At 62.7% G+C, this 25,528-nt stretch overlaps 1 protein-coding gene across 20 annotated transcripts; it reads right to left on the bottom strand.

The window, feature by feature from the left end:
* Positions 1 to 1,193: 1,193 nt before the first annotated feature.
* Positions 1,194 to 24,564, bottom strand: DAZAP1 (DAZ associated protein 1). Of its 20 annotated transcripts, none has more exons than XM_023646337.2 (12): positions 24,346 to 24,564; positions 17,304 to 17,344; positions 16,498 to 16,664; positions 16,132 to 16,197; positions 13,941 to 14,051; positions 12,587 to 12,635; positions 9,617 to 9,699; positions 6,751 to 6,904; positions 5,102 to 5,131; positions 4,863 to 5,003; positions 3,840 to 4,007; positions 1,194 to 2,120 (listed from the first exon to the last, which is right to left on the bottom strand). In XM_023646337.2, the coding sequence occupies exons 1-12, from the start codon at positions 24,372 to 24,374 to the stop codon at positions 1,948 to 1,950; spliced, it is 1,212 nt and encodes a 403-aa protein (XP_023502105.1). In that variant the 5' UTR covers positions 24,375 to 24,564; the 3' UTR covers positions 1,194 to 1,947. The 20 variants fall into 20 exon arrangements, with proteins under 20 accessions (XP_023502105.1, XP_023502101.1, XP_023502102.1 ...); XM_023646333.2 differs by having other exon boundaries at positions 1,194 to 2,123; positions 3,831 to 4,007; positions 24,346 to 24,559; XM_023646334.2 differs by having other exon boundaries at positions 3,831 to 4,007; positions 24,346 to 24,558.
* Between the last annotated feature and the right edge of the window lie 964 nt (positions 24,565 to 25,528).

The raw sequence follows: 25,528 nt of genomic DNA, 5'->3' as shown, positions 1-25,528 counted from the left end.
AGAGGGGACCCTGCAGACGGGTTAAGTCGAGGCCCCTGGGATGGGGGTGACCCTGGATTCCCGGGGCCCAGGGTCAGCCCAGGGTCCTGAGCAGAGGGAGGCGGGAGGGTCAGAGGCCGAGATGGAGACGCTGCGCTGCTGGCCGTGCGGACGGAGGAAGGGGCCCCGAGCCCAGGACGCGGCGCCTCTGGAAGCTGGAGGAGGCGGGACACGCTCCTCCCCTGGGGCCTCCGGGAGGACCCGCCCTGGCCTCCTGTGGAATTTAGCCCCGTGGGACCCTGTTGGACTCCTGACCCCAGGACTGAGACAATAAGTCTGTGTTGTTCTAAGCCACCAAGTTCTGGTGACTTGTAACAGCAGCCACAGGAGACCCACACACACTGGAACGAGCGAGGATTCACCCATTTTGTCACAGCTGTTTCCCTGGGCCCAGCCTCGTGGGGATTGGGAGCCCGTCCCCGACCCGTGCCAAGGAAGTCCTGCGTGCAGACTGGCTCCGACTCCCTCCCTTCTCAGGGCTGCAAACAGGGGCTCACTGCGTGTCAAAGCCCCTGGCATCTGGGGTTGGGGGGAGTCAAGAAAACGGACAGAAACCACGGGGTATGAGACCAGAACACCTATGGGTGGAAGGGCCCTGCCAACGGGCTTTGCTGGCCAGGCCCACTTGTGTCCAGCAGGAGGGGGTGGCCGCCGTGGGATCAGAACTCATCCCCTCCTGCCCTCCACTCCCCGTCTTCTCTGGGATCCACCCTTGCTTGGACTTTAGCCCAAGGGTTGGGGCAAGCGGATCCACTCCCAGCCCGGGCCTGCCTCTCGAGCAGCTGTGACCAGCTGGGCCCAAGTGCCGCCAGGTGTCCAGCTCCAGGAGCTCCAGCCGCCACACTGCATCTTACCCACCCTGGCCTGGCTGTCCCGACACCCACACCACCCATGTCAACAGCCCAGTTCACAGAAAAGTGAGCGGCCTGCCCAAGGGGCGGGGGACTCCTGGCCAGTGCCCCCTAGATCTGTCTAGATGCCTCTTCCTCAGTGTCCGCAGATGGCTACTGAACCCCGGAGCCCTAGAGCCGCTGAGGCAGGCCCCGCACGGATGCCGAGCCCCCTGGGGCGCCCATGGGCGCACAGGGCCTCCCCAGGCAGGCGGGAGCACGGCTGTGAGCGAGCAGGGAGGGAAGACACGGACACCACATGGGTTTCTAATCCAAACGCACTTCTCTTTATTCAAACCAGGGTCAGACTGGCCAGTGGGGACGCCCTGAAGCCACGTGCGCGCAAGATGGGCTGACAAGGCCTCTCCTCGTCCTCGATGCCCGGGGTGGACGCGGGGCGGACAGCGCACCTGCAGACACTGCCAGGCAGGTCAGTCGACAAAAGCAAGGAATAAACAGAAAACAAAACACACTCAGTAGATTCTTCTTTAAGCTCCCAGAGTTTCTGGACCCACGAGTCCCAACCCTCAAAGCCAGGAGTGGGGGACTAAAAACGGCCCCCACTTCCACCAGTGCCGACGGAAACCCTGTTTTAAATTAAAAAATAAGCCAGTATACATCGTAGAAAATTTCTCTTAAAAATCTCACAATTTGTAAATGTATATTTTTTTTCTTTAACATAAAAGTTTACAATATACGGTAAAACAAAAGGCTCAGGAAAATAATTTCAAAAAAAGAAAGAAAAAGAAACCTGAAGTTTTGAATTAAAGCTGAAGACATTTTTTTAAACCCTGTTGTTGAACCAGTGACGTTTCTTTTATTGTGCTGATGGGTTAGAGAAAGAAATATATTTAAAAACTTCAGTCCAGACACCCACAGCGCCTCCAAAAGCCTCTCTCCCCGCCCCCCGCCCCCCAGGTTGAGTCGCTATTTTTCCGCCAAGTTTGTGATTGTCACGAGTTCACAAGTTCCGAATGCCGGGTCTCAGCGTCCCGTGTCCTCGAGGCCGGCCGGCCGGCTAGCGTCGGTAGGGGTGGAATCCTTGCACGTTGTGGTTCTGACCGCGTCCAAAGCCACTTCCGCCGGCAGGGGGGCCCCCCGAGCCCGGCACCGAGGGGCCCCCATAGGACGGGGGCTGCTGGCTGGGGTCTGAGAAGCCCTGTCCGAAGCCGGCCAGGTCCTGCCCGTAACCTGCTGAGGGAAGAGTCCGTGAGCCGGGGCGTGACAGTGACTGTGGGGACAGCTCCCGTGTGGCGCTCTGGGGCCGCGGCCAGCCTGGGGTGAGGCCCTGGGGCTGCTCATCTCGAGAGCCCACCCTGCACCCTCGGCAAGAGCCTGGACAGCTGTCTCCGCACAGAACCAGCGGCAGCTCTGAGCCCTCTCGGAGCCCCATCTGTCCGGCATGTCCTCAGCCCGCCTCCCCGTTCCCAAAGCCTCGGGGCTGGGTGCCCGGGCTGCAGGGCTGAGCGGCTGAGGCCTTTGAGCCTGGAGTAACAGAGGATGTGGCCAGCCCTGGCGGATCAGGGGCTTCTAGGAAGTAGGTTCTGGAACAGAACGCAGCGGGGACTCCGGCACAGCTTTCAGGACTCAAGACCATGTCAGACCAGCCCTGTGCCTCCCTCTAGAATACCCCTAGATGGCCACTGCCCTCCCTGCAGAAGTGACCCAACCCGGCGGCTTCCGTGACGCTGACCAGCTCGGGGTGGGGCTGGGACAACATGCCAAGCGCTGGTCTGAAGGACTTGCATCAGCTGGGCCGGGCAGCTTCCTCCTCGACCCAGGGCCCAGAGCCTGCGCTGCTGGCCCAGAGGGCATGAAAGGTGCCTCGGGAAAGGGGGCGGTCACCTCCTGGCTCCTCGTCCACCCAGACTACACACTCTGGACAAAGACCGGTCCCAGGACCCTGGCCTCCCTGTGGCGAGCGGGGGTGGAGCGAGGCATGCTGCCTCGTAGAAGCAGAGCCCACGGCCGGCTGGGATCCTCACCTACCAGGTCCACCCCCGCCTGGGATGGCAGAGGCGGTGACGTCCACCACCCGGGTGCCAGCAGAGTAGGGACAGTGAATGAGGGGCCACCTGCCTAGGCCAGGCCCTGCCACGGCTCAGCCTGACCACAAGAGCGTAAGCAAAGTGGGGCCCTGTGGCCTGACGGGCCTGGAGAACAGGCACCTGGGCCTGGTGAGATGAGCCCAGGTGAGCCCCAGGGCAGCCTCGGCGCAGGAGTGGCCGGGACGGGACACACTCGCACACGCGACGCTGCTCCGGGCGGGGGCGAGAACCTGCACAGAGACGGTGGCCCCAGGGAGCAAGAGTGTGCACTGTGGGGCGCCGGGGGCATCGGAAGCCAAGCACGGCTGCACCCTACAGACACCATGGTCTGGGGCGAAACCCCGTTCAAGCAACGCAGCGGGAACAGCAAGCCTCAGGCGGCAAACTCGGGGCTGAAACCCTCAGACAGGAAGCCCCCCGCTGAGCTGGGTGGAGGCGTCCCCAGGACCCCCGCCGCACCACCCTCCTCAGGCCGCAGGCCTGGGAACAGCTGATGCTCGAGCGGCCCCTTGGGGGAAGCACCCTGCCAGTGCCCGAGCCAGCGCCTGTCCCAGGCCAGAGCCGCGAACCCGCCCCTCGCTCGGAGATCACTTGGGAAACCAAGATGACAATGGCCATAGCCGCTGGCACCAGCCTCAGGTCCCCAAACCCACAGGCCTGGGGCCACCTGCTGTGTAACCGAGGTGTTCCTACCACACACGCTGGCAACACCCCAATGCCCATGCCTGCTGTGTGTGTTGCCTGGCCCTGGGTCACGTAAATGCTCCCCAACATCCCCTACGGCAGGGGCCTCTAAGAGGGAGGGAGGCAGGACATGACAGGCCAGGCGCAGGGCCCGAGGGCGGCCACTCACCGTACTGACCGTAGGGGAAGTCAGGCTGGGCCGTGGGCGCTTTGCTCATGTCTGGGGCGGCCTGAGATGGAGGCGGCGGGAAGGCCAGGGGGGCTGCCCCTGGCGTGGCAGGCGGAGGGGGGACCCCCGGAGGGGCAAACTGATCCGGTGGTGGAGGTGGAGGCCCGTAGCCAAAGCCTGCAAATGAACGGGAGAGAGGGACAGACGGGCTCGCCAGTGTGGCCCCGCCGAGGAAGGGACCAGCTTGGGAAGAGAGCCAACCGCCGGTGGCCGGAATGAGCGACTCACGGACGGAGTCACTGCACCATCACAAGGACAGAACCCAACCGAAACCCCAGCACAACCGTGCGCTCTGGGAAGACAAAAATCACAGTGAGCCGCCAGAGGGCAGGTGCGGTCGCGCCCACGCCGTCCGCGGGGGCAGAGGCCCTTTCTCCCTACCTCTCGTCTTGTTAAAAATAAAACCCAAGGTGGTCTAGGCCGGAGTGGGCACACTTTCCTGTAAAGGGCCACACAGTCATCATGTGGCCTGAGCCCACAAATGTGACCGGCCCACACTGTGGTGTGGCCCGAGGGCAACTCACATCCGGATCCCGAGGACTTAGGAGGAAAAAAGATCGTGGGACATTTTATGCTGGTTGAATGACACACTGCAGTGGCCACCTGGCAGCCACAGCAGGCCAGGCAAGGCACTGCTTCACTATTCCAGACCCACGTGGCCAGTGTGCGGCCCGCCCTTCACACTGAGGTGTCGGGGGGACGCCCCGAGCTTGCGTCACGGGGCAGAGCGGAGAGGACCGTGGCACTGACCCCCAGCTGTCTGCACCCTCAGCCCCTTGATTCTGAACGACAGAGATCAGCCTGGGTGCCCCGCCCGGGAGGGGTGAGCGTGAGGAAGAACGAGGTCGTCGCTGTCACAGCCCACAGGGCCCGTCCCCTGCACGGTGCACTCCCATTTGACAAAGGGGGGGCCCAAGCCCACAGCCGTGTGTGTGCACGTGGCCCCAGCCTTCCCCCCGGCTCAGAACTTACTGAACTGCGGGGGGGCGCCATAGCCCTGTGGGAAGCCCTGAGGAGGGGGGAACCCTCCGGGGGGAGTGGACACGATGTACGAGGTGAATGGCGGGGGTGGTGGGGGGGCTCCTCGTCCCGCAGGGGGTGGTCCGTAGCCACCTGGAACAGAGAATGCAGGGTGAGGGGGAGACAGAGCACCCAGCCCCAGCACCCCTCCGGTTTTCTCCTCTCCCCGATTTCCACATACGACGACTTACCGATGGCCTGTCCTGCTGGCACCCACATCCCTAAATGGGGAAACAGAGGGGGTGCCATGTCAGCTCAACGGCAAACACTGGGGCCTGCCCTGGCCTCCCGCCCCACAGCCGCCCACCACGCTGGCCGAGCCCCGCGTACAGAAGCTGTGTGCCGCCACACTGCGGGCACAGGGAGGACAGCCCAGCCCTAAGGGGGATGCCAGAGGTGCCCCTGCAGCGTCTCAAGAGCACGGGGCAGCCCCCAGGGCTGCTCAGAAGGCCAGGTGTGGGACGAGGGCTGGCCCCATGTCCTGCCTCCACAGGGAAGGCTCCCGAGAGAAGCCCTCGCTCCGGCGCCCGGGCTCTCCGGCAGAGCCCGCCGGCAGGGCTGGGCTCGGGGGAGCACCCGCAGATCAGGGACTCAGGCACGTGGGGGACGGCGGCTGGGAGGCTGGACGGCAGGCCCAGGCCACGGGTCACACGCTAGCTATTCCCCCACTGGTGGATACGAGGGTGTCTGTTCTTACTAACGGGCTTCCTGCAGCCGTGTTGGATTTTGCGATAAAACATTCATCTTTAAAAGGACAACTGTGGAGACCAGGGCAAAAGGCTCGAGCTGTGTGGAGATGGCTCTGCAGGCTCAGGTGGCGCTGGGGGGACACCAGGTGCCCCTGGGTGCAGACAGGCCTGCCTAGTCTCCTGCCCCTCCCTGGATGCTGTCCCTTCTTCGGTTTCTAAAGGGGTTGGAGCCTCTTGGATCCTCTCCTGGGGCCCCTGCGCACCCCAACCCTCCCAGCAAAGTGTCCTTAACCTGTCTGCTGACCCCACACACAGGATCTGACAGCCCGGCTGGGGTAGCCCGCAGCCCGGGAACAGGGACAGCCCAAAGGGCCCGAGGGGCAGGACTCTGCAGCTCCTTCCGGCTGGGCGGTAACCCCACTCGTCCCAAAAGCATCTGCTCCGAGCCTCCGAGGTGGCCGGGCCACACATGCTGACTCCACCCGCACCGTGGGCTGGTTGCCACGCGCGCCGTCGGGGCGGGCATGGCGGCTGAGGCACCATTCAGTAGGCGACGGTGACGGGCTCCAAAACCCACCAGGTCCTCTTGCCCTTTCCCTAGAGGCACCGTCCTGGCACAGCCCCAGGCCACGGGGGCAGCAAAGGGACCACGTGGCCACCCGAGTGCCCTTCTCCGGCCCCAGGGAGCCTCAGTTGCCCTCCCTGCAGACAGGGGAACTCGGCTGCGGCCCAAGCACGGAACTCTCAAGACGGACCAAGTGACACGGAACCTGGGGACTCGTGACCGAGAGGGCCTTGTGGCCCTCCTCCTTGTCCACAAACTGACAGCGACAGTTGGGCGGGTGGACAGTGGGGGCTCACTGGAAAGTTCGGGTGCTCTGAGTGCCCGGGTGGGGCGTGGCCCGAGGCCCGGCTCCTGGACTGAGCATGCGTCTCCGTGCGTCAGCAGGCCCCTCGCCAACCTGCTGGGCAGGAGACTTCCGGAATGGCCGGGCAGGGAGCTGAGTCTGCCTCCTGCATCCCGCACAGACCACGCCACTGCCCCGTGAGCACAGCCGCCTCTGAGCGAAGTCCAGAGGAAGGGGTGCAGGTGGCGGCAGGAAGTAGCCACCCCAGCCCAGGCCTGTGTGACCAGGACACGCGAGCCTTACCTTGAGGGCCGTATCCTTGCTGCCACGTGGGCGGGGGCTGGCCTGCCCAGCCATTGGCGGCGTTGGGCACGACGCGGCTGCCCCACTGGCTGGCACCTGGCTGCCCTGGTGCTTGGCTTTTGCTGTCCCGAGGCTCGGCCCGTTTAACTTCCACCTAGACAAACAGAGCTTGGGTTTAGGGAGATGCTGAGGATCCCAGACCCCTTCCCTTCAGACACACCCTCAAGTAACTTACAACTACACTTAGCATCTTATTACGACTTAAAACTAAATACTTAACTATAAACCTTATTTAGGCCAGTAGCTTTTTTTCTTAAAAATTTTTAATTTTTTTGTTTAAAAAATGTTTCTCAGGTACAACAGATGCAAGCGTGAGGCACAGGAAGCCCTGTGCGCTGCCGAGCAGGAACGGAGGGCGAGGACCCTTGGCGCGCTGGGTGCATCACGAGGGTCTTCGGTCAGTTAGAGCAGCAGCGCCCTCCTTCGCCGGCCCCGTAACCCCGGGACAGAGCGCAGGCTCTGGCAACCCCAGCCCTCGGTCGGCCCTCCGGCCCCGCTTGGCGGGAGCTCGGCCGGGAGCAGCCCGCCCGCCCCGCGCCCTCAGCGCATACCTGAGAAACACGGTGCTCGCTTAGGCTTTCTTAAAATGTCTAATGGAAGATAAAGACTTACCTTCCCCAGGCTAACGCTTAAGGAATCTCAATTAACTCAAAATAATGTCAGAGGGAATGGATGTGATAAAGAGAATCTTACATTACATCTAACAAAAAAGTAAACAAACATGCAATAAAATGGACATTTGAATCAGTAAGCAATCTTCATACTGTGTTCGGTCGCAGCCCAGGACCCCCCTCCTGGCCTGGGGTCGGGGCCGCAGCGCTGGGGGCTGGGACGGCGGCCACCACCTGCGGATGCCGAGCGCTGGGGCCGCCCTCTAGCTCCTCCCTCACGCAGCCTTCAAAATATGGGCAGACTGACAACAAAAACCCCCGATTCCAGGCAGGGCTGCCTCCGCATCGGAGCAGCCTCAGTTCTTCTTGTTTTTATGATACATTGTAATGAGGACAGAGAGACAATGGCCCCACTCGGAGTCATCCTTGGGGTCTCAGTCTTAGTTCTCCCTTAAACCCCTTCCTGTTAGAGAACAAACTGGAAGCGGGACAGAGACCCCCATCTCCGTGATGCCCCAAGGACGCTCCAAGATGGGAACAAAATCCCCCTTAGCCCAAGGCAATGCGACAGCAGGACCAAGGGACCTGTTTCAAAGAGCACAAATTAATGAGTCTTCCCACACTTTCCTTAAGGGAATTTGGTTCCTGCTTACAAAGCAAAGCAGCCCTTGTCATTTAAAAAAAAATTCTTTTACCCTCTTCCTATCGGAACACAGAGCAGTCCCTGCGCTCTGGGTTTAATCACAAGTGGGCTGAGCCCCCTGCTCTGCGAGACTGCAGGACGCCATGTCCGGCCACCAGCAGAGGTCGGCGATGGAGAGGCGAGCCTGGGTGGGGGGTGGGGGCTGGGGGCTGGGGGCTGAGGGCTGGACCGGCCCGTGGGCGTCTTACTTGGGCAGTCGAGCCCCACCCGAGAGGCCACCTCAGTGTCCGCTCTGCTTCGTGCAGAGCAGACTGGCACGGCTGTGTCCTACGAGCCCAGGGGCGGCCGCCTGGAGACGGGCAGCCCTGTGCGCTCAGCACGGCCTCCTGCCCCTGGAGCAGAACCTTGCTTCCTCCAAGTTTCAATGTCACAGGACCTTAAAACATTGAACGCAGACTCCTTTGAACTTGTGTTCCTTGAAATCTGCAGGCTAATCTTAAACTAAAAGCGTGACTGCATGTCGGAGGAGATTCGTGTCTCCTGCTCAGTCAGGTTCAAGTGGAATCAATGCAGCCTCAGCAGGGCCTGGGCCACCAGTCTACAACAGCCACGCTCGCGACTGCACTTAGGAAGCTGCAGGGAGCAGGGCTGTGGGACGGGACGGGGGCGGCGGGCGGGAGCAGGACTGCTGGTGCCAGATGCCCTCCACAATATCTTAATTGACAAAAACGGCCATTGTGTCCTCAGAAGGGCTGGGCGTGTTGACCCGGAACGAGGAAAAGCCGTGGCCTGTGCCAGGGTGTGCTGAGCGGGTTCGAGAAGGGCCGAGACAGGAATCCTGCAAGGACGCAGAGCCCAAGCTTTGCTGACTCAGGAGGTCCCGACGGCTCTGCACTCTAGAGCCTTCTCAGAAAGGCCCCGGGGACCGGGCAAATGGGGAGCTGGGGCCACTTCCTGACAGTTTACCTCCGAGAGCAACACAGTATGAAGATGAAACAACCAGAGGTCACTTGACTGCATGGAGTTAAATACTATCGAGAGCATGTGGTTGGTACCGGAGTTCACAGTAAGTGACCCAATTTAAGAAACCAATCCTTCAGGATGTTTACGTTTCTCAGTTTTACAGGGAACCTGTTCTCAGAGGTTCGCCGCCCATCGCATGGCGGGGCGGCGTGAGACAATCGGATACAGACAGACATCTGAAGGAGTGGTCACAGAAACCAAGCCTGAGGCAACCCGGGATGTCACTGGAGGCAGCCCACCAGACCCCCCCAGGACATGTCCCTCAGCCCTCGGCCACCCCACCCGCCTGTCCCCGGTGAGCCAAGCAAGGGGCTCCAGGAGGCAAGCTGGCGAGAGGCCGAGCTGCGTGCAGGGTCCCTCGGGAAGGACGACCCCAGCTCTGCAGACGCGGGTCCGACCCCGACCAGCAGAGGCGCCCAGGACGACGCACCCAGCCCCTCCTGTTAAGGAACTTCCATTTCCAGTGAAATGCCTAGGTTGCCTAAGACTTGGTTTGGTCTTAAGGTAAAATAAAACTACAACTACACACTTTTTTGCCCATGATGTCGTGAAAATGCATGTTGACAGCCTGGTCCACTGATTGTTCGTCCTCGAAAGTAATAAATCCAAAACCTAGCCAACGACGAAGAGTGAATCAAGGTAGCAGGGTGTTGTGACACAAAACAGGATGATGCACAGTATCAGGGACGGGCCGAGGGATCGACCGAGGGTCTCAGCAAAGCCGGGTGTGCGAGGCTGCGGGCCCAGCGGGTCCGTGCAAGCCGCCTGGGCGGGCCAGGGGGCGCGGGAGCACCCAGGGCGTGGCCCGGAGGGCCCGAGCGCCGACCTGGCAAGTACAACGCGGCAGCGGGCCCGCAAGCAGGGCCGCCGCAGTGGGGGGTGCGTGCGTGCGCTTCCGCTTCTCTGAAACCCAGGGTTCTCCCCCTCGGCGAGCAGTTCGCTCTGCAGCTAGTGCTGACAGGAGCCGCCTATCGCTCTAGCGCGTTCCACGGAAGCGCGTCTCTACCCCAGTTAGTGCCTCGCTAAGCTTGCCCAACGCCGTTGGGTAAGCCCAAGGAGTCCCGGCCAGGCAACGTACGTATGTCTACAGGTGTCTATCTGCATGTAGCTAAGTAAATAAATACACAAAGATACAGGCCACAACGGGTTCCAGCAGGTCAAACTCTGCTGTCAGCAGCAAGAGCAAGAGGCACCATGTCATTAGAGAGAAATTTAAAGGGGAAAAAAATTTAGCATTTCCCAAACACAAGAAAGTGGCAGTATAAACGAAGTTTGGTTGGTCTGGGTGAGCGCGACTGCCCAGCTAACGTGGCATGTCTGGTCCTCAGTCTACTGCCTCCCTGGGGCCCGTCTGCTCTGAGCACAAAGGGACACGCGGGCAGCCAGCTGCCAGAAGACCCCGAAGAACAAAAGATGGGTGAGGGGGAGGGCCAAGAGGAAAGAAGGGGCGAGGACGGAAAGGGCCGAGGGCCGAGAATGGGCTGAAGACGGGCGTGGAGGGCGCAGGGCGACAGAGCGTCACATGGCAGATGCACGGAGCTGGGGGTGGGGGCCTCTCAAGCTGATGAAGAGGGGCGCCAGGCTGCAGTCGTTGGGACCGTGGGGGAAGATGCCTGGCAAACCCGCGGCAGGAGGGGACGGAAACAGGAGAAGGCAGCTCAGAACTCGGGGTGACAGAGGAGCAGGAAGGACCACTGGGGACTCAGGGGCCGTTGGCCATGCTCCCTCTGCACGCACATGGAATCTGCACGTGGCGTGAGAGGGAGCAGGACGGCGGCCGCAGAAGTACACCAGCAACACACACACGAGGAGAGCAGCGCGCAGCGGGGACATGGGAGGGGAGCAGAGGCAGCGCCCAGCTGCGGGGGCTGGGGGCAAGGGCAGGGCCTCAGCCCGACCGAGAGGGGGGAGGGGTGGAGCCGCAGCAAGAGTCAGGGAGGTGAGAAGGCAGGCGTGGCTCCCTGGGACCCCGCGGACCAATGCTGCTCTTGGCATCGCTCCCCTCCCAGCTTGCCTGGCACTCCCAGGGACTCGTGGGGACTCTGGGAGCCCGCTGCCGAGGACGGTGAGCCACGCGGGAAGGCAAGCCCAAGGGCCCAGCCCGAGGCGCTCTCCCACCAGCCCTCCCGCCCGCCCGGCCTGCTGGCTGGCCCGGGCAAGGACGGCAGGCAGTGGGGCGGGCCTCGGGGGCCGAGCCGGGGAACCTAAGAGCAGCCTTGGGATTCCTGTGCCTGTGGCTTCACAAGATCGGAGGCAAATGGTGGACACAACATGGGTGATGAACGGCATGTGAAAAAGTGAACGTTTTCTCAAAGTGCACGTGTCTGAAACCACAGGGCTGGCGTGGTCCGTGAGAGCGCAAGAGGCGGTGAGTCGTGGGGAGGAGCCCCGGGGCCGGGCGTCTAGGGACGCGTCTGTCTGTCAAGAGGCGACATCACCACTGAGGAAGTGGAAGAGAAACACACTGAAACTTCGTTTACACCCCACTGGAGCAAAGCCCGCTCCCTCCTCTGACCGCGGGACTGGCCTGTACCTGTGTGATCTAATTTAGCACCTGGAGAGGAGAAATCTAGAGAGATCGTTAATCACAAACAATTCACAGAGAAAGGAGAACAACTTACTTAACGTTACTGTACTTGACTATGAAACACTTAAGTACGTCACTAAGCGTGTATGTCTAAATTAAGATTAAGACTAAGACTTAACAGCTTAATCGACATGAAGTGAGAGTATACGTCACTTAATCATGGAGGAGGGTGGCGTTCAAATGGCAAACTATTCTCCAGCATGGCGGGCGCATGCTGCGGGCGGCGCCAGCTCGGCGCGGGGGCCCCGATGCGGGCAGAGGCCTCGTGGGGCCCAGGCTGGCAGATCAGCTCCCACGGGTGGTCCAAAAGCGGCTGATGAGCCAAAAAGAAAAAAGGGTAGTGACAAACAGCAGCAGCCACACAAAAAAGGGCACAGAAACTGCATGCCGCAGTGCCAGCCCGAAAACCAATTTGGACGTGCACGCGTGGGCAGCTCGGGGAGCCTGGCGGGGACGCGCTGAGGCAGCTCCTCATCCGCTGCCGCCTGCCCACCGACAGGGAACAGGACGGACACAGGGAAGCCTGAGTTCGGACCGGGCTGGGGCAGGCCTAGCCTGACGACTGCGGGGGACTGACTACGCTGGCGCGGCCTCAGGCGGGGACGGTCGTAAGTGAGCAAGCTCACCATTTAAAAGACCACCCATCTTGCAGCACCCGTTGGAAAACAGAAACCGTGTTGAAATTCGTGTCAAGTTGTAAAAACTTCAAAAGAACAAGCCAAAAAAAACAGCCGGTGACACCTGACCTTGGGAAGCACAGCCGGGCAGGGGGAGCTGCACAGGAGAGCTACGTTTTAATGGTTTGTCTCGAATCGTCCTTTTCTGAGGCAATGCTCGCTACAACCACCACCTAATTGTGAAATAGTTTGCCATCTGAGGGGGAAGGTCAAGGACAAACTCCATCTCTTTTACCTCGAGGCCTCTGCTTCTCTGCGTCGTAGATCATGACCACTTCCGTGACCTGGAAGAGAGACGGGCGTTCGAGGATCCGGGGGCCATGGCGTCTCCGGCTGCAGCCACCCTGAGCCGAGCGAGCGCTGGGCAGCATCTGTGGGGTCCAGGCCGTCCCGAGGCATGGCTGGCCTGCTGGGCTGGGAGGCCTGAGATTCAGGCCACACGGAAGCCCACGCGCCCTCCGCCCCCGACGCTCACAGGGCAGGCGTGTGGACACCAGGGCCATGCCACGCGCTCCTGCAGGAGATGAGAGCCAGACAGCCACAGGGTGCCCCTCCGTTCACTGATAAGGGAAGCGAGGCTCAGACGCCGGATGGGATGGCCCAGAGCCCTGGGGCCTAGCCGCGCACTCCAGAACCTAGTGCGTCAGCATCCCCGCCAACCTGCTGCCCCGGCACTCAGCTCGGCCCTCGTGCCCGTCACCCCCCACGCTGGCACTCCTTTCTCCCGGGACCCTGGCCCCGAGCGCCCCTCACCACAGGCCCGACCCCCGGCCCACTCAGGTACCACTGCACAAACACGCTGCAGCAAGAGCAGGGTGGGACCCCGCGGGCACCTGGGGCACCCATGCCTTTGCTTCAAGTAACCGGCACGGCCCTCCACGCCTGCGCCCTGCCCCCATCTTCTCCTCTGTGGCCCCACTACAACCGAGTTCCCTGTACGACCCCCGGAAGATTCTAAAGGATTTACCCTCTTCCAGGGAACAAAACCAGCCTGAGGAGAAGTCTGCGTCACTGAGGGGGAGGGGACGGAGCGAGGTGCTGGGGAGAGCAGTGGTGTGGCCCGGGCCAGCTCCCTCCCAGAGGGGGGGCGCGCACCGCTGGAACCCGGATCTAGGAACGGTCTTCCGCTCTGTAACCCCACCTGGCCATGCCCACCTTGCTGCAAGCCCAGCCGCCACCAGTGGGCACCTTGTCTCGGTCCTGGGGGTGGGCTTAATTAGCCTGAGGTCCAGGCGGACCTGGCCTAGGACACCCCCTCCTGCAATCGAGGGACAGCAGGTGGCTCCCACGGCCAGACCGAACCCCGCTTCTCCCCAGCACTGTCTAGAGCTTTACAGCGTGATGGTCACAACCACCCCGAGGGGCCTTCCAGGAGGCCGGCCTGGCAAGTGCGTATATGCCTGGAAAAGCCGTAAATGCTCTCCCACATGGGAAACGGCCATCAAGGGACAGGAGAGGGTTTGGTTTGTTTCCTTTTGGGGCGGGGCTCAGGGGAATAGAGGACACCTGCCAGGCTTCACCTCCCATGGACACATGGCTCGGCCACTCCCGCCCCGAGCGGCCGGGCTGCCAGTGCGGGAAGCACTCACCACTCCGAACTTCTTGAAGTACTCCCTGAGCTCTGTCTCACCACAATTGTGAGGGATTCCACCGACAAATATCTTATTGGATTTACTGTTATCGCTCCTGGGGCCTTTCTGCTGTTTCAAGAAGGAAAACATGGTTAGTTCACGAGGGGACCCCTCCAAGCGCTCCCCACGGTCATGTGCGACGGAGTGTCTGTAAGAGGCAGCTAAAAGCCAGGCCAAACGCTCCAAAAGTCCCGCAAGTCCAAAGAGAACCCCAGACAGCGGCCACAGGAACCCTCTGCCGCTCTCCTACGAGACCGAGGAGACAGGGAGCCACGCTGGCAGAGCGCGCTGTGGGTCCTGTGTTCAATTATTCTGAATTACGACAGCCACACGACTTAAAAGCTCTTCAATGTGAAACTGAGGATTTTAGGAGGGTAAGAAAGAAAAAACAAAGTGGCCCCAACGATCAAAACTGACAAAGATGACGCTGGTTTTAGGAGCTAGCTTCTAAGCTGGTGACGAGAGACAACTACGGGAAGCTTTAGTAAGTGAAGACCCGCCTGTCGCCTGCCACCTGCCCTGACCTGGTCCCTCTCCCTGTGGACGACCTCACACCTGGGGAAACGCGCGCCCCCAGCTCGTCACCTGGGGCAGAGGTGGAGGGGACCGTGGCTCCTGCCCCTGCAGCACAGCTTCCCCACACCCCTTCCCCATCCCTAAGACCCATTTCTCTCTCCCAGGAGCTCATGGGTTGCGACGTCCCAACGACGTCAGATTCAGAGACTCACTCTTTGGGAGTGAGCGAGGGTTTCACGGGGCACCCGGGGTTGACATGGGTCAACATGTGCAGGGTTTCCTATACGCCTGTTCTGTCTGAATAAAGCTGCTCAGAGACAAGGACCCTGACAACCAAAGGGAACCTGAGCCCTGCCCGGATGCCAGCCTGGAAGGCGGCCGAGGCAGGCGCCCGTGAGCCGGCCCCGCACCCTGCCGCGCCTGTGCACACGGGCCGGGCGGCCGCCACAGCTCGCGGAGCTGCTGTCAGGAGGCGCTCCAGAGCTCAGGAGCGGTGGACGCGGACCAAGATGGATGCAACACAGGCAGCTGTGGGAAAACGTGAACAACTGTGAACCAGGAGGGGGATTTCACATGTTCATCGTACTCTTCTCTCAATTTTTCTGTTTCTGCTAAGTTTCCCAAGACAAAGTTGGAAAAACAAGGACTGTTTCAAGGCTCTGAGGCCCCATCTACGAGCAGCCAGGATCCTGCCAGCAATACAGGTTCCCAGGCTCCCGTGCAGACTCCTGCTACCCGGACAAGTGCTGGGGGGCGGTGGGGCCACGCTCAGACTCCAAGCAGCATCCAGCCCAGCTCCGTCCAGGCCTTTCAAGGATGGATGGTAGCCTCCTGGGTGACGGTTTTCTCTGAGAGCCACTGGTGGGGACGAGGGTTGGGGGTGACAGAGGACAGGTCTGCCCCAGCTGGCTAAGCAGCAGGGGCCACGCACGGCTCACAGAGAACCCCGAGGAGTCACCACATTGGCTGTTTTTTTGATGAAGATTAGCCCTGAGCTAATATCTGCTGCCAATCCTCCTCTTTTTGCTGAGGAAGACTGGCCCTGAGCTAACATCCATGCCCGTCTTCCTCTACTTTATATGTGGGATGCCTACCACAGCATGGCTTACCAAGCAGTGCCATGTCAGCACCCGGGATCTGAACCGGTGAACCCCGGGCCGCCAAGAAGCGGAACGTGCACGCTTAACTGCAGCACCGGGCCGGCCCCACATCGGGGCATTTTGAACTCAGTTGTTCGAGCAACCAGCAGCCAGGCTCTCGGAGCAGCTGGCAGAGCCGGGCAGGTGGAAGCCTCGAAGCTGAGGACGAGCAGGCGCTCTGACACTCAGCGAGGCTGCTCCTGGCCCCCCGGGCAGGCCGGCGGAGTCAGCCAGGACAAAACAGAAGGCTCTTGATGACAAACGGTGTGAGCTGCCACTTATTTTAAGATAGATTAATAGGAGTTTTCTTGGCTATCAGATAAAAAACTTACAGCATTGGATAAATGTGAGAAATTCTCAGCTGCTCAAATGTCAAACTGGAAGCCCTTCTGTCACTCTCACTCTTAATGAGGAAAAACACCAAATCAAAGGCACGTGTTTCCTTTACCCCGTGGCTGCAGACACACAGAGGTCGCCCTGCCCTGGCCCCTTACCCAGCCTTCTTTCGGCCGTGTCCTCTCCGGCTGCATCCCCCGAGGTGTACATGGCTTTGGGTCAATCTGTAGGAAGTTTCAAAAGAGCCAGTTGTGAATATGAGGCTATTTTCTCTAGAAAACAAAGTGCGACTGACAGCAGCCAGTAGCCCAGCAAACCAGGCCCCACTCCCCGGGTCAGTTCACCCCAAATCCATCTCCCATTCCGACAGCCAGTCTAAGTGCAAAGCCTTAATCCTTTTCACTCAACCTCAGGGGAAACATATTGCCACATAAACTTCCAACAAAGCTCAGTGGCAGAGGGAAGCTGAAGGAGGGACAAGTGCCAAGACACAGGGAGAGCTCCGCCAAAGGAAGGACACTCACATTGCGGCCGTCCAGGGTGTGTGGTCTGCTGGCCAGCACTGTCCCCACACAGTTTGGGTCTTTAAATTTGACAAACCCGAAGCCTCGAGACTGGTTGGTCGTCTTGTCTTTCATGATCACACAGTCCACAACCTCTCCATACTGAGAAAAGTAGCTGCGCAGCGTCTCTGCTCAGAGATCGGGACGAAACACAAACACACGCACCAGAGTGTTGAGCAGGGTGTTCCAGCCGGCGTGCACAAACATGCACACCCATGCACTCCTGGTTCATCAGGCTGACCTGGAAAGTGTGGAACTACCAACTTTTAAACTGGCTAATCAATGAATTTAGGGGGAGGTGGAAGAGGGTACAGAAGAGGGGAGGCGCGGAGAAGGAGGGCCCCACACCACACAGCTGCACCACATCTTCCCACGAGTTGGAAAGGCTGCGGCTGCCCCCAGCAGCGGCAGCAGGCGCCCAGGACAGGAAGCTGAAGGGAAGGCAAAGTGACGACTTCGAATGCCACTTGATTACAAGCTTCCTCTACTGAGTCTGAGCGCGGCGACCGCCTGGCAACAGCCCTCCTGCCTCCAGAGCCACCTGGGCCGGGACTGCGGACCTGCCCCCCAGCTCTCCCCTAGCTCTGACGTGAGGCACCAGGACAAAATGAAGTCTCAGAGCCAATGATCAGCTCCTCTCTGCCCCCAGCCAACTCCCAATCAAACGCCCCCCACCCAGAAGTCAAGAACTAGAGGAAACCCAAGGTACTAGCCAGAGACAGGTTCACACGAGTGCAAGAGCAAGGGCGCCGGCCACCCACACCTACCTTGGGTGGTGCTCCAGTCCAGGCCGCCCACGAAGAGCTTCCTGTGATCCAAGGAGAAAACACCGAGGGTCAGCACGGCTCTGCCTTAAAGACGCTGCCCATACCCGGCCCACGGTGGAACCCACGCCACGGAGGGAGCTCGTGCCAATGTACTGAGTCACACCGAGGCCACGGCAATGGCGCGTGGTGGCCTCGGCTGCGCTCAGCCTCATCGGCTGCAGAGGTGAAAACGACTCCCAGACTTCCCACCACGGGGGAAGAGAGCTTTGTAACGCCGTGTGCACGCTGACCACGACCAAGGAAGAAAAGGAGCCCCAACCCCCGGCGGCTTCGGAGCGGGGGTCATCCCTAACTGCTCCAGCAGACATGGGATCGAGAGGCGGGATCTCAGATGACCACCGGTCACCAGCAAGGCAGCGGGGCCGGGCTCCCAGACAAAGCCTCAGATTCCCCACGTGGTTCTGGGTAAGGACCCACATGTCATTGGGAAGGTCCCGGGAGCTCAGCACTGGAGCCCCGGCCCACATCCCCACCCAGGGCCACCTGGGCTGTCCTTTTGAGCAGACACACTAGAGCTTTCAAGAGGAATCCCACTGCCGTCCCTGCAGCCTATGCGCCTCGTGTCCACACACACCCTGGGCAGGCTCTCCCAATGGCCGAACAAGCGTGGGCCGGGCAGCATCCACCTCCCCCCGCACGCGGTGTCCCGCCCTTGGGCCAGCTGGACCTGCATGTGCCTGCGTGCCGTGGCTGTCCCATCCCCAGCAGGGACTGTGCTCATTGTGTGGCTCTCAGCATGGCTGAGACACACGCGCCCTTGGGCATCATTCAGGCCTCCTGAAGGTGTGGAGGCAGGTACGACAAAGGAGACGGGCGGGAGCCTCCAGCAGCAGCGGGACAGCTCTCCGTCCTGCCTGCTTTCCCAGGAAAAGAGGACACAACCGCCGTCCCTCTCAGAGCTGGACCCCAGCGCTCACTGGCGGGTCTTCAGAGGGCCAGTGCATGGCCCAGGCTCAGTCCCCGAAATCACAGCCGGCCACGCCACACTTGGCGTGAAGACAGACGGCCCTGCAGCCCGCTGCACGCCTGCCCCCTGGGCAACCAAGAGACCACCAGACAGGGTGCCCGGGCCTCCGCCCCAGGACAGGCCCCGTGTGGCCACCAGCACAGCCATCGCCTCTGCTCTGACAGCGACTCAAGCCTCAGGGCGCCAGCCCCTGGAAAATGTCAGGGCTCCGTCTCACACTGTTTTTTCCCTAAGGGAGCAATTCAGTGTGCGAGTGAGTGTCCCTGCCACCAAACAGGGACCCACTTGACGTCCTCAAAGTGTCAACGGTACACAAGCAGGCCACCAGGCGTCCCGGTGGGGAGGGCTGAGCAGGGGCCTTGGACGGGAGCGTGAGCCATGGCTGTGCCTCCCGGGCCTGCAGGCAGCTCTGCAAGGACGAGGGTCGGGGAAGCGCACTGACCAGACAGGAGCAGGAGGCCGCGCTCAGGCCTCATCAACGCAGCATCGTGTCTCCCGTGCAGCCCTCCGGAACCAGGCCAGGCCTCCTCCTGCATCCGTGCCCCACTCCCCAGGGGCCCTCCCAGGCTCGGCCCAGAGCATGCTGTGACTCCGGCCCCCCTGTTGTCCCCAGCCGGCACAGGGCACCCAGTAGGGGCACAGCGAGGCAGGGGACTGGAGGCTGCGAGGCCAGCTGGAGGTCTTTCAGCAGAGGAACAAACAAGGGTTTGCTGTGGAAAAGCAGCTTTGTGCAGGAAAAAGAGACCTCAAGCTTTCCCAAAACACAAGATGCAACTGACACAGAGAAACACCAGCCTCTACTGAGCCCCGTGTCCAACCAAAACAGAAAGGCCACGAGCGGGCGGCCCCCAGCAGCGCAGGCTCCGCACGGCCGAGGGAGGAACTCGTCTGACCAGTCCAGGCTGCAGCCCTCACTTAAATTCCAAAATTAGGCATTAAGGGGAGAAGAGCAGAAATGTCATCGCCCGCGCAATTGACAAACCTGGAACCTGCCCCTCGACTGGATAAGAATGTGGCATCGACCCCACGCTCCCCGAGGTCCTGTCGCCGAGCTCTGCTCGTTCAGGGAACAGAAGTCCTGTTCTCAGAAAACAGCGCACACCGAGCGTCTCCACGAAGGGGATCGGGTCCGGCCCACACACTCTCGAACACTTCACAAGCTTGGGCGGACGCACACAGACAGGGCAAAGCGTAAGCCACTGGGGAGTCTGGCTGGGGAAAGGGTACGTGGAGACTTTCATTACGATTCTTGTAATTTCTTAAGTCTGAAGTTATACCAAATATAAGTTATGAAAAATGCTCACTACTGAGGAACTGGCAGGATCGAAGTTCCTTCTGGAACAACAGTCTCACCCGTAGGACGTCTGAGACACAGAGCAAGAGGTCCCTCTTCTGTGACACAACCTGTTTACTCAGAGGGAGGAGCTTGCAGCTCCATGCCAGGGCTGGACTGGGACTTGACGGCTTCCATTTCCCTTCGTCCTGCCCCAATAGCATACTCTCCCCACTCTGCAGATGGAAGGTTCCAGAGGGTCCCAGGAGGACCCACTGACTCATGGTGGCAGAGACCATCTCCAGCACAAAGCCTTAACCTCTAAGCTTTAGGCTTTTTACTCAAAAAAATAATAAGAGTCCTGAGCGCCAACCCCAGTAGGCATGAGAAATGAAGCATCCCGGCAATGCTGGGACTACGGGCCGTCAGCAGGACGAGCCAGACACGGCTCCACCGCCACCCCAGCAGCAGGAGCCTCGCGGCCCTGTCCCACTGCCGGCCGACCAGGGGCGGCCCGGACAGACTGCCTTGGCACCCGAGTGTGGGCTCGGCTGTCGACGGGTGTGCACATGTGGCACGTGCAGATTAGGGGGGGTCAGCTAACCGCGTGGCTTCCCTCTCCAGCCCCTCCCTGCTCTGATGGGTAGGAGTCATGACTCAGCCGAAGTTGGAAGTCAGGGGGACCTCCTGGCTCTATCAGGCCCTCCCTGGTAACTAAGTCAGATTCCGAAGGAGAAGACAGGCAATGCCACCACCGGGGGACCCAACAGAGGCCGTTTGTGATCAGCACGCTCGCTCCCAGGGTCACGACCTCGACAGCAGGTGCCAGTGACTTCCTCCTGGAAGGTGCTCTGCAGCGGCGACACAGGCACCAGGCTCTGGTTAACAGTCACCGTCTGGAGCGGCCCCGGGGCCAAGTGGCTGGGTTTGTACTCCACTTCAGTGGCCTGGGGTTTCACCGGTGTGGATCCTAGCACGGACGTGGCACCGCTCATCAGGCCATGCTGAGGCGGCGTCCCACATAGCAGAGCCAGAAGGACCCACAACTAGGATATACAACTAGGTACTGGGGGGCTCTGGGGAGAACAAGAAAGAGAACAAACAAGAAGACTGACAACAGACATTAGCTCAGGTACCAATCTTTAAAAAAGAAAATTTAAAAAGTCCCCGTCTTCTCGCTGCTGGAGCTGAAACCTGTCTTTGGATGACCACCCTGCTCTCACTGTGTGTGCTTTAGGGCAACCGCATGGTCCTGATGCCAAGGAACTAAGTCTTCAGTGGCTTCCTCTGGCCCTGGCAGCATGCCACCAGGCTTTGGAAAGTGTCCCTTGGCGAGGCGGCACCCAGAAAGACAGTGAGCGGCAGGGCGAGCGATGCTCACATGGGCAGGAAGCAGGGGACCCGGGACCAAACATGCTTGTCCAGCAAGTGGCCCGGACAGAGCCTGTTTGGCAGCACCTGCCTCTGCGGTCAGGGCGCAGGGGCACACTGGGACCTGGTCCCTCTAAGTACGTCCTCGATTCCCTGCAGGGAGGGAGGCAGCCCTGGCCCAGGAACCAGCTCACTCCAGGCCCTTCCACTGCGACAGACACGAAGTCCCAGAGGCAGCCCTTGGGGCATGGGCCTCACCCCAGAACCCCAGGCCCCATACTTGGCTGCACTGTGTCCTGTGCTGAATATGTAGAAAGAGCCCGAGTGCCCACGGCCTGGCACTAGCTCCCAACACCTCAATCTGGCCCTCCCTCCCAGACAGACCCCGTGTCCATTCACAACCCTGGGAACAGAGCGAGAGCCTCGACACGCAACTGACCTCCTGTGGGCCCTGCTCACAACTTGAGAGGACCTGAGCCATGACGGGGACAGTGGACACGACTGCCTCCGAGCCTGAGCCGGCCACCAGGAGCGTGGATGCCTAGCTTGGGCTCGTCCACTCCCGGGGGTGACCCTGGGCAAGTCCCCTGCCCCTTCGAAGCCTCAGTGGGCCCTGCCCAGGGAAGGGTTGGAGCCCGGCTCACAGCAGGGCCTCCAGCCCAGGGTGGCAGCAGCACGCTCCTCTGGGTGGGCTTCTGCCTGTGGTGGGCCCGGCACCTGCTCAAGGCCAGAGGGAGGCCGACCAGAGCACCTGCCAACGTCACAGGCAACTCCACAGGTGTCGAGCCAGCCCCCCACAGGAGACACGCCCTTGACTGAGAGCAAGCGACAGGGACGCACCAGGAACCAGGCCGAAGGGAGCAGATGTTCCCAGACGGGGGCTCACTGGGGTGGTCCTGTCCCAGAGAACACTGGGTGATGTCTGGTGACACCTGTGATTGTCACAAGTAGGGGTGCTCCTGACATCAAGTGGATCTGAGTGACAGCCTCGGAACGTCTGCAGTGCCAAGGGGGAGACCCCGCCCCAGGACAGCTCTACGACGCAACACAAGAGCCCGAGAGGAGCGCCTCCACACCAGCACAAGCAGCAGACCCGCAAACCCCGACTTCTCTGAGCCAAACAACCGCTCTCGCCTCGCCGGGCGCTTGGCACAACAGGCGTTTAATCAGGGTAGTCCTCTTCCTCGGCCCCCAGGCACCGTCCTTCCAGGCCCACCCAGGGCTCCACTCAGGGGTGTCTGCCTCCAAAGCCTCTGCCAGGAGCCAGTCCAGAAAGCCCGGGACCACGAAGGACCACGCGCCTGCCGTTGGCCCAGGCCTCGCCTGAAAGCGCCAGGAACAGCCCCGCGGCCTCCAAGTGCCTTTATCGGCAGGGATCAGGGCTGTGGGACTGCCGGCCCCAGGAGGTGCTCTGAGCAGCGTGACCCCGTGCTGCCCGGCTCCCCTCTCGAGAACACCAGGCTGGCCCCTTCCCAGGTCCCAGGCCACGCAGACAGAAGCGTGTGTGCCACAGGGGACCCTCCACACACCTCCGTCCAGCTCCACGCCCGGAAATGGAACAGCAGCAGGTGGCACAGGATGTCCCGCCGCCTGTGTCCCTCTGCCCCGGGGGGCAGCCCTCTCAGGGGGCCGGGCGCGGGGGCCCCAGGGAGACCCCGGCAGGCGCGGGGGCCGCTCTGGGCTGACATCCCACAGCCACCGCAGCGCAGGGAGCACATCCGCCCCCGCATCGGCCACGGGCCACCAGGGACCCCGCGGCTCCGGCACCCCGCTGCCCCCGCTCCGGCGGACTGCGATCGTCAGGACAACAGGAACGTTAAAATCAGGGGTCTCGGCCACCCCGGTGCGGGGAGCCCGGGCGCAGCGCCCCCACCCGAGCCTCACCCGGCCCCACGCGCGGGGCCCGGGCCCGCGGCGCACCTGAGCACAGCGGAGCCGCCGAGTCACAGGAAGCCGGGCGGCCCAGCCGCGGTCACGTGCGCGGGGCACCGGCGCTCGCACAGCAGGCGGCCCGGGCGTCCCGCCCCCCGCGCCGGCCGGAAGCGCGGCTCCTCGCACAGCGCGCCGGGCAGCGCTTCCGGGCAGCGAGCTCTAGGTGCGAGCGAGGACGGCCCCGCACTAAGACCCGGGCGCGGCGGCCGGCACGGCGCGGGGAGGCGCGGGCAGCCCGGGCGGGCTCGGGTTCTGCAGGCCCCGGCCCGGCCTCCCCGCCGGGTCCCGCACGCGGGGCTCGGGCCGGTGCCCCCCGTCGAAGCGGGCGGCAGTCAGGCGCCCCGGCGGCCTCGCCCTCAGCTCGGCGGGGAGGGGCGGGAAGCAGGGCGCCGCGTCCCGGCGGGAGCAGGCGGGCGGCGGCCGAACCGAAACCCGCGGGCCGAGCCGCCACGTGCGCCGACCGCTGGGCCGTGCGCGAGCTGGGGGCGCGCCGGCCGCCCCCCACTCCTGTTAGGGGGATCTCCGAGGAGAAACGCGGGTGCGGGAGGCAGCCGGGGCGCCCCGAACGCCCCTGAACGCCGTTCGGGGCCCCCCCTCCGAAGGGGAGGGTGCGGGGACACCCAGGACCCCCCAGGTTCCTGTTTGGGGCCCCCCACCGGGAAACTGGCGCAGCGACGGCGGGGCCCCCTGAACCCTCCAAGGCTGCAACTAGGGGTCCCCGCGGCGAGGAGGCAGCCGAGGGCCCTCGGACTACCCCGATTCCGGTTTGGGGTCCCCCAGCGGGAAATCCAGAGGTGGGGGCGCCCAGAGCGCCCCAGACCCCCAGATTCCCGTTCGGGGTCCCCCAGCGCCACACTCAGGACCCCCCGGGACTCCCTTAAACTCCCGCGCGGGGTTCCCCCGGCCAGGAAGCAGTGGGGGGCCCTCGAACCCCCCCAGATTCCCGTTTGGGGACCCCAGCGGGAAATGCAGAGGTGGGGGCGCCCAGAGCGCCCCAGACCCCCAGATTCCCGTTCGGGGTCCCCCAGCAGCACACTCAGGACCCCCCGGGACTCCCTTAAACTCCCGCGCGGGGTCCCCTCGTCCAGGAAGCAGTGGGGGCCCCCGGGACCACCCAGGCTCGCGTGCGTGGTCCCACAGCGGGAAATCCTGAGGTGGGGGCGCCCAGAGCGCCCCAGACCCCCAGGCTCCCGCGTGGGGTCCCCCAGCACCACACTCGGGACCACTGGACCCCCCAGACTCCCGCTCGGGGTCCCCCAGCAGCACACTCGGGCCCCCCCGGCCCCCGCGGCCTCCCGTGCGGGGTCCCACGGGCCAGGAAGCAGCGGGGGCCCCCGGCCCCCCCCGGCCCGCGGCCGCCGACCCCGCGGCGTGACCTTGACCGGCGGCGGATCTGGGCGGGTCCGGCCGAGGCGGCGGCGCGGCCCGGGCGTCCTCACCCGATCTCGTCGGCGCCCGAGTTGTTCATGGCGGCGGCGGCGGCGCTCGGCGTCCCGGGCCCCCTGGCTCGCTCCCGCCTCCGGAAGGTCACTGGCCCCGGCGCCCTCCCCTCAGCCGCGGCCCGGATCTGCGCAACGGCGGCGGCCGCGCTGCCTCCTCCCCTCAGCCCAACGGTCACCGCGCGCCCGCGCGCCCGCGCCGCCGCCCTGCGCACGCCCGCGCGCGCTCCCGCACGGGGCCTCCGGGGGCGGGGCCAGGGGTGCGCCTGCGTCAGCGCCTGCGTGCCCGCTGCGTGCCGGCGTGCGGCGGGGACCGCGCCGCCGCAGCTGGGCCGTTGCGCGGCGGCCTTCCTCCTCGGCGGCGCCGCGGGGTACTCTGGGAAGTGGAGTCCCGCGCGGAGGCGCCTGCCCCGCCCCGCGGAGGGGAGCGCGCGGGCCGAGCCACGTGCGTGCGCGTGCGTGCGTGCGTGGGGGGGGTGCGTGCGTGCGCGCGCGCGCACGGCCGGGCGCTCCGGGCTAGGCACGGCGGGGCGCTGGCGCGGCTGCGGCTTCCTTGTTTGATCGCGAGCGGGGAGCGGCGGGGGCGCGTGGGGTCGGCGGTGGGCGGAGGCCACGCCCGCAGCCCGCGGGGACCACGCCAGGCGTTGGCGCCGCGCTCCGCTCCTGCGCCTCGGCTGCTCCCGTTGTCCCCCGCCTCCCCGAAGAAGAGACCGAGGGTCAGAGTGGCTAGTCACCTGCCCAAGGTCACTCGGGAGGCATGGGAATCAAGTCCAGCGGTTGGAAAACATCCTGAACCCCTACCACGCGCCGAGTATTGTCCCTGCCCTCAATTGTCCACTCCCCAGGGGACACTGGGCGATGTCTGCAGATGCGCTTCGGTTGTCACCACTGGGGGAGTGCTAGTGGCATCTAGCGGGTGGAGGCCAGGGATGCGGCTAAACGTCCTGCAGCGCGCAGGACAGCCCCCCCACCACCACGACAAAGAATTATCTACCCGATGTGTCAACACAGGAGGAGAAACTCAGGTCTACACGGACGATAAGAAACAGCTGACCCGTGTAGTTGACGGGTGACTCCCTCACTCGCTCTCTCTGCCTCTTGATAATTTATTCGTCGTGCGACAATCACACGAATGTCAGGAATGAAGGAAGGAGGGACAGAAGACAACATGTAAAGTGCACCT

This window comes from Equus caballus, chromosome 7 (genome assembly GCF_041296265.1).
Source record: "Equus caballus isolate H_3958 breed thoroughbred chromosome 7, TB-T2T, whole genome shotgun sequence".
NCBI lineage: Eukaryota > Metazoa > Chordata > Mammalia > Perissodactyla > Equidae > Equus > Equus caballus.
The sequence above is the reverse complement of the archived record's forward strand: the minus strand, read 5'-3'. Positions and strand labels throughout refer to the sequence as shown.

What these genes read in the sequence shown, in the direction of transcription:
- DAZAP1 (XM_023646339.2), bottom strand. Translation starts at nt 24,374, where the DNA reads ATGAACAACTCGGGCGCCGACGAGATCGG. An exon ending in TCGGGCGCCGACGAGATCGG is followed by an intron (nt 17,345 to 24,345) that starts GTGAGGACGCCC and finishes CTTGGATCACAG; the next exon opens with GAAGCTCTTCGTGGGCGGCC. An exon ending in AGAGAAGCAGAGGCCTCGAG is followed by an intron (nt 9,700 to 12,586) that starts GTAAAAGAGATG and finishes GTCGTTGGCTAG; the next exon opens with GTTTTGGATTTATTACTTTC.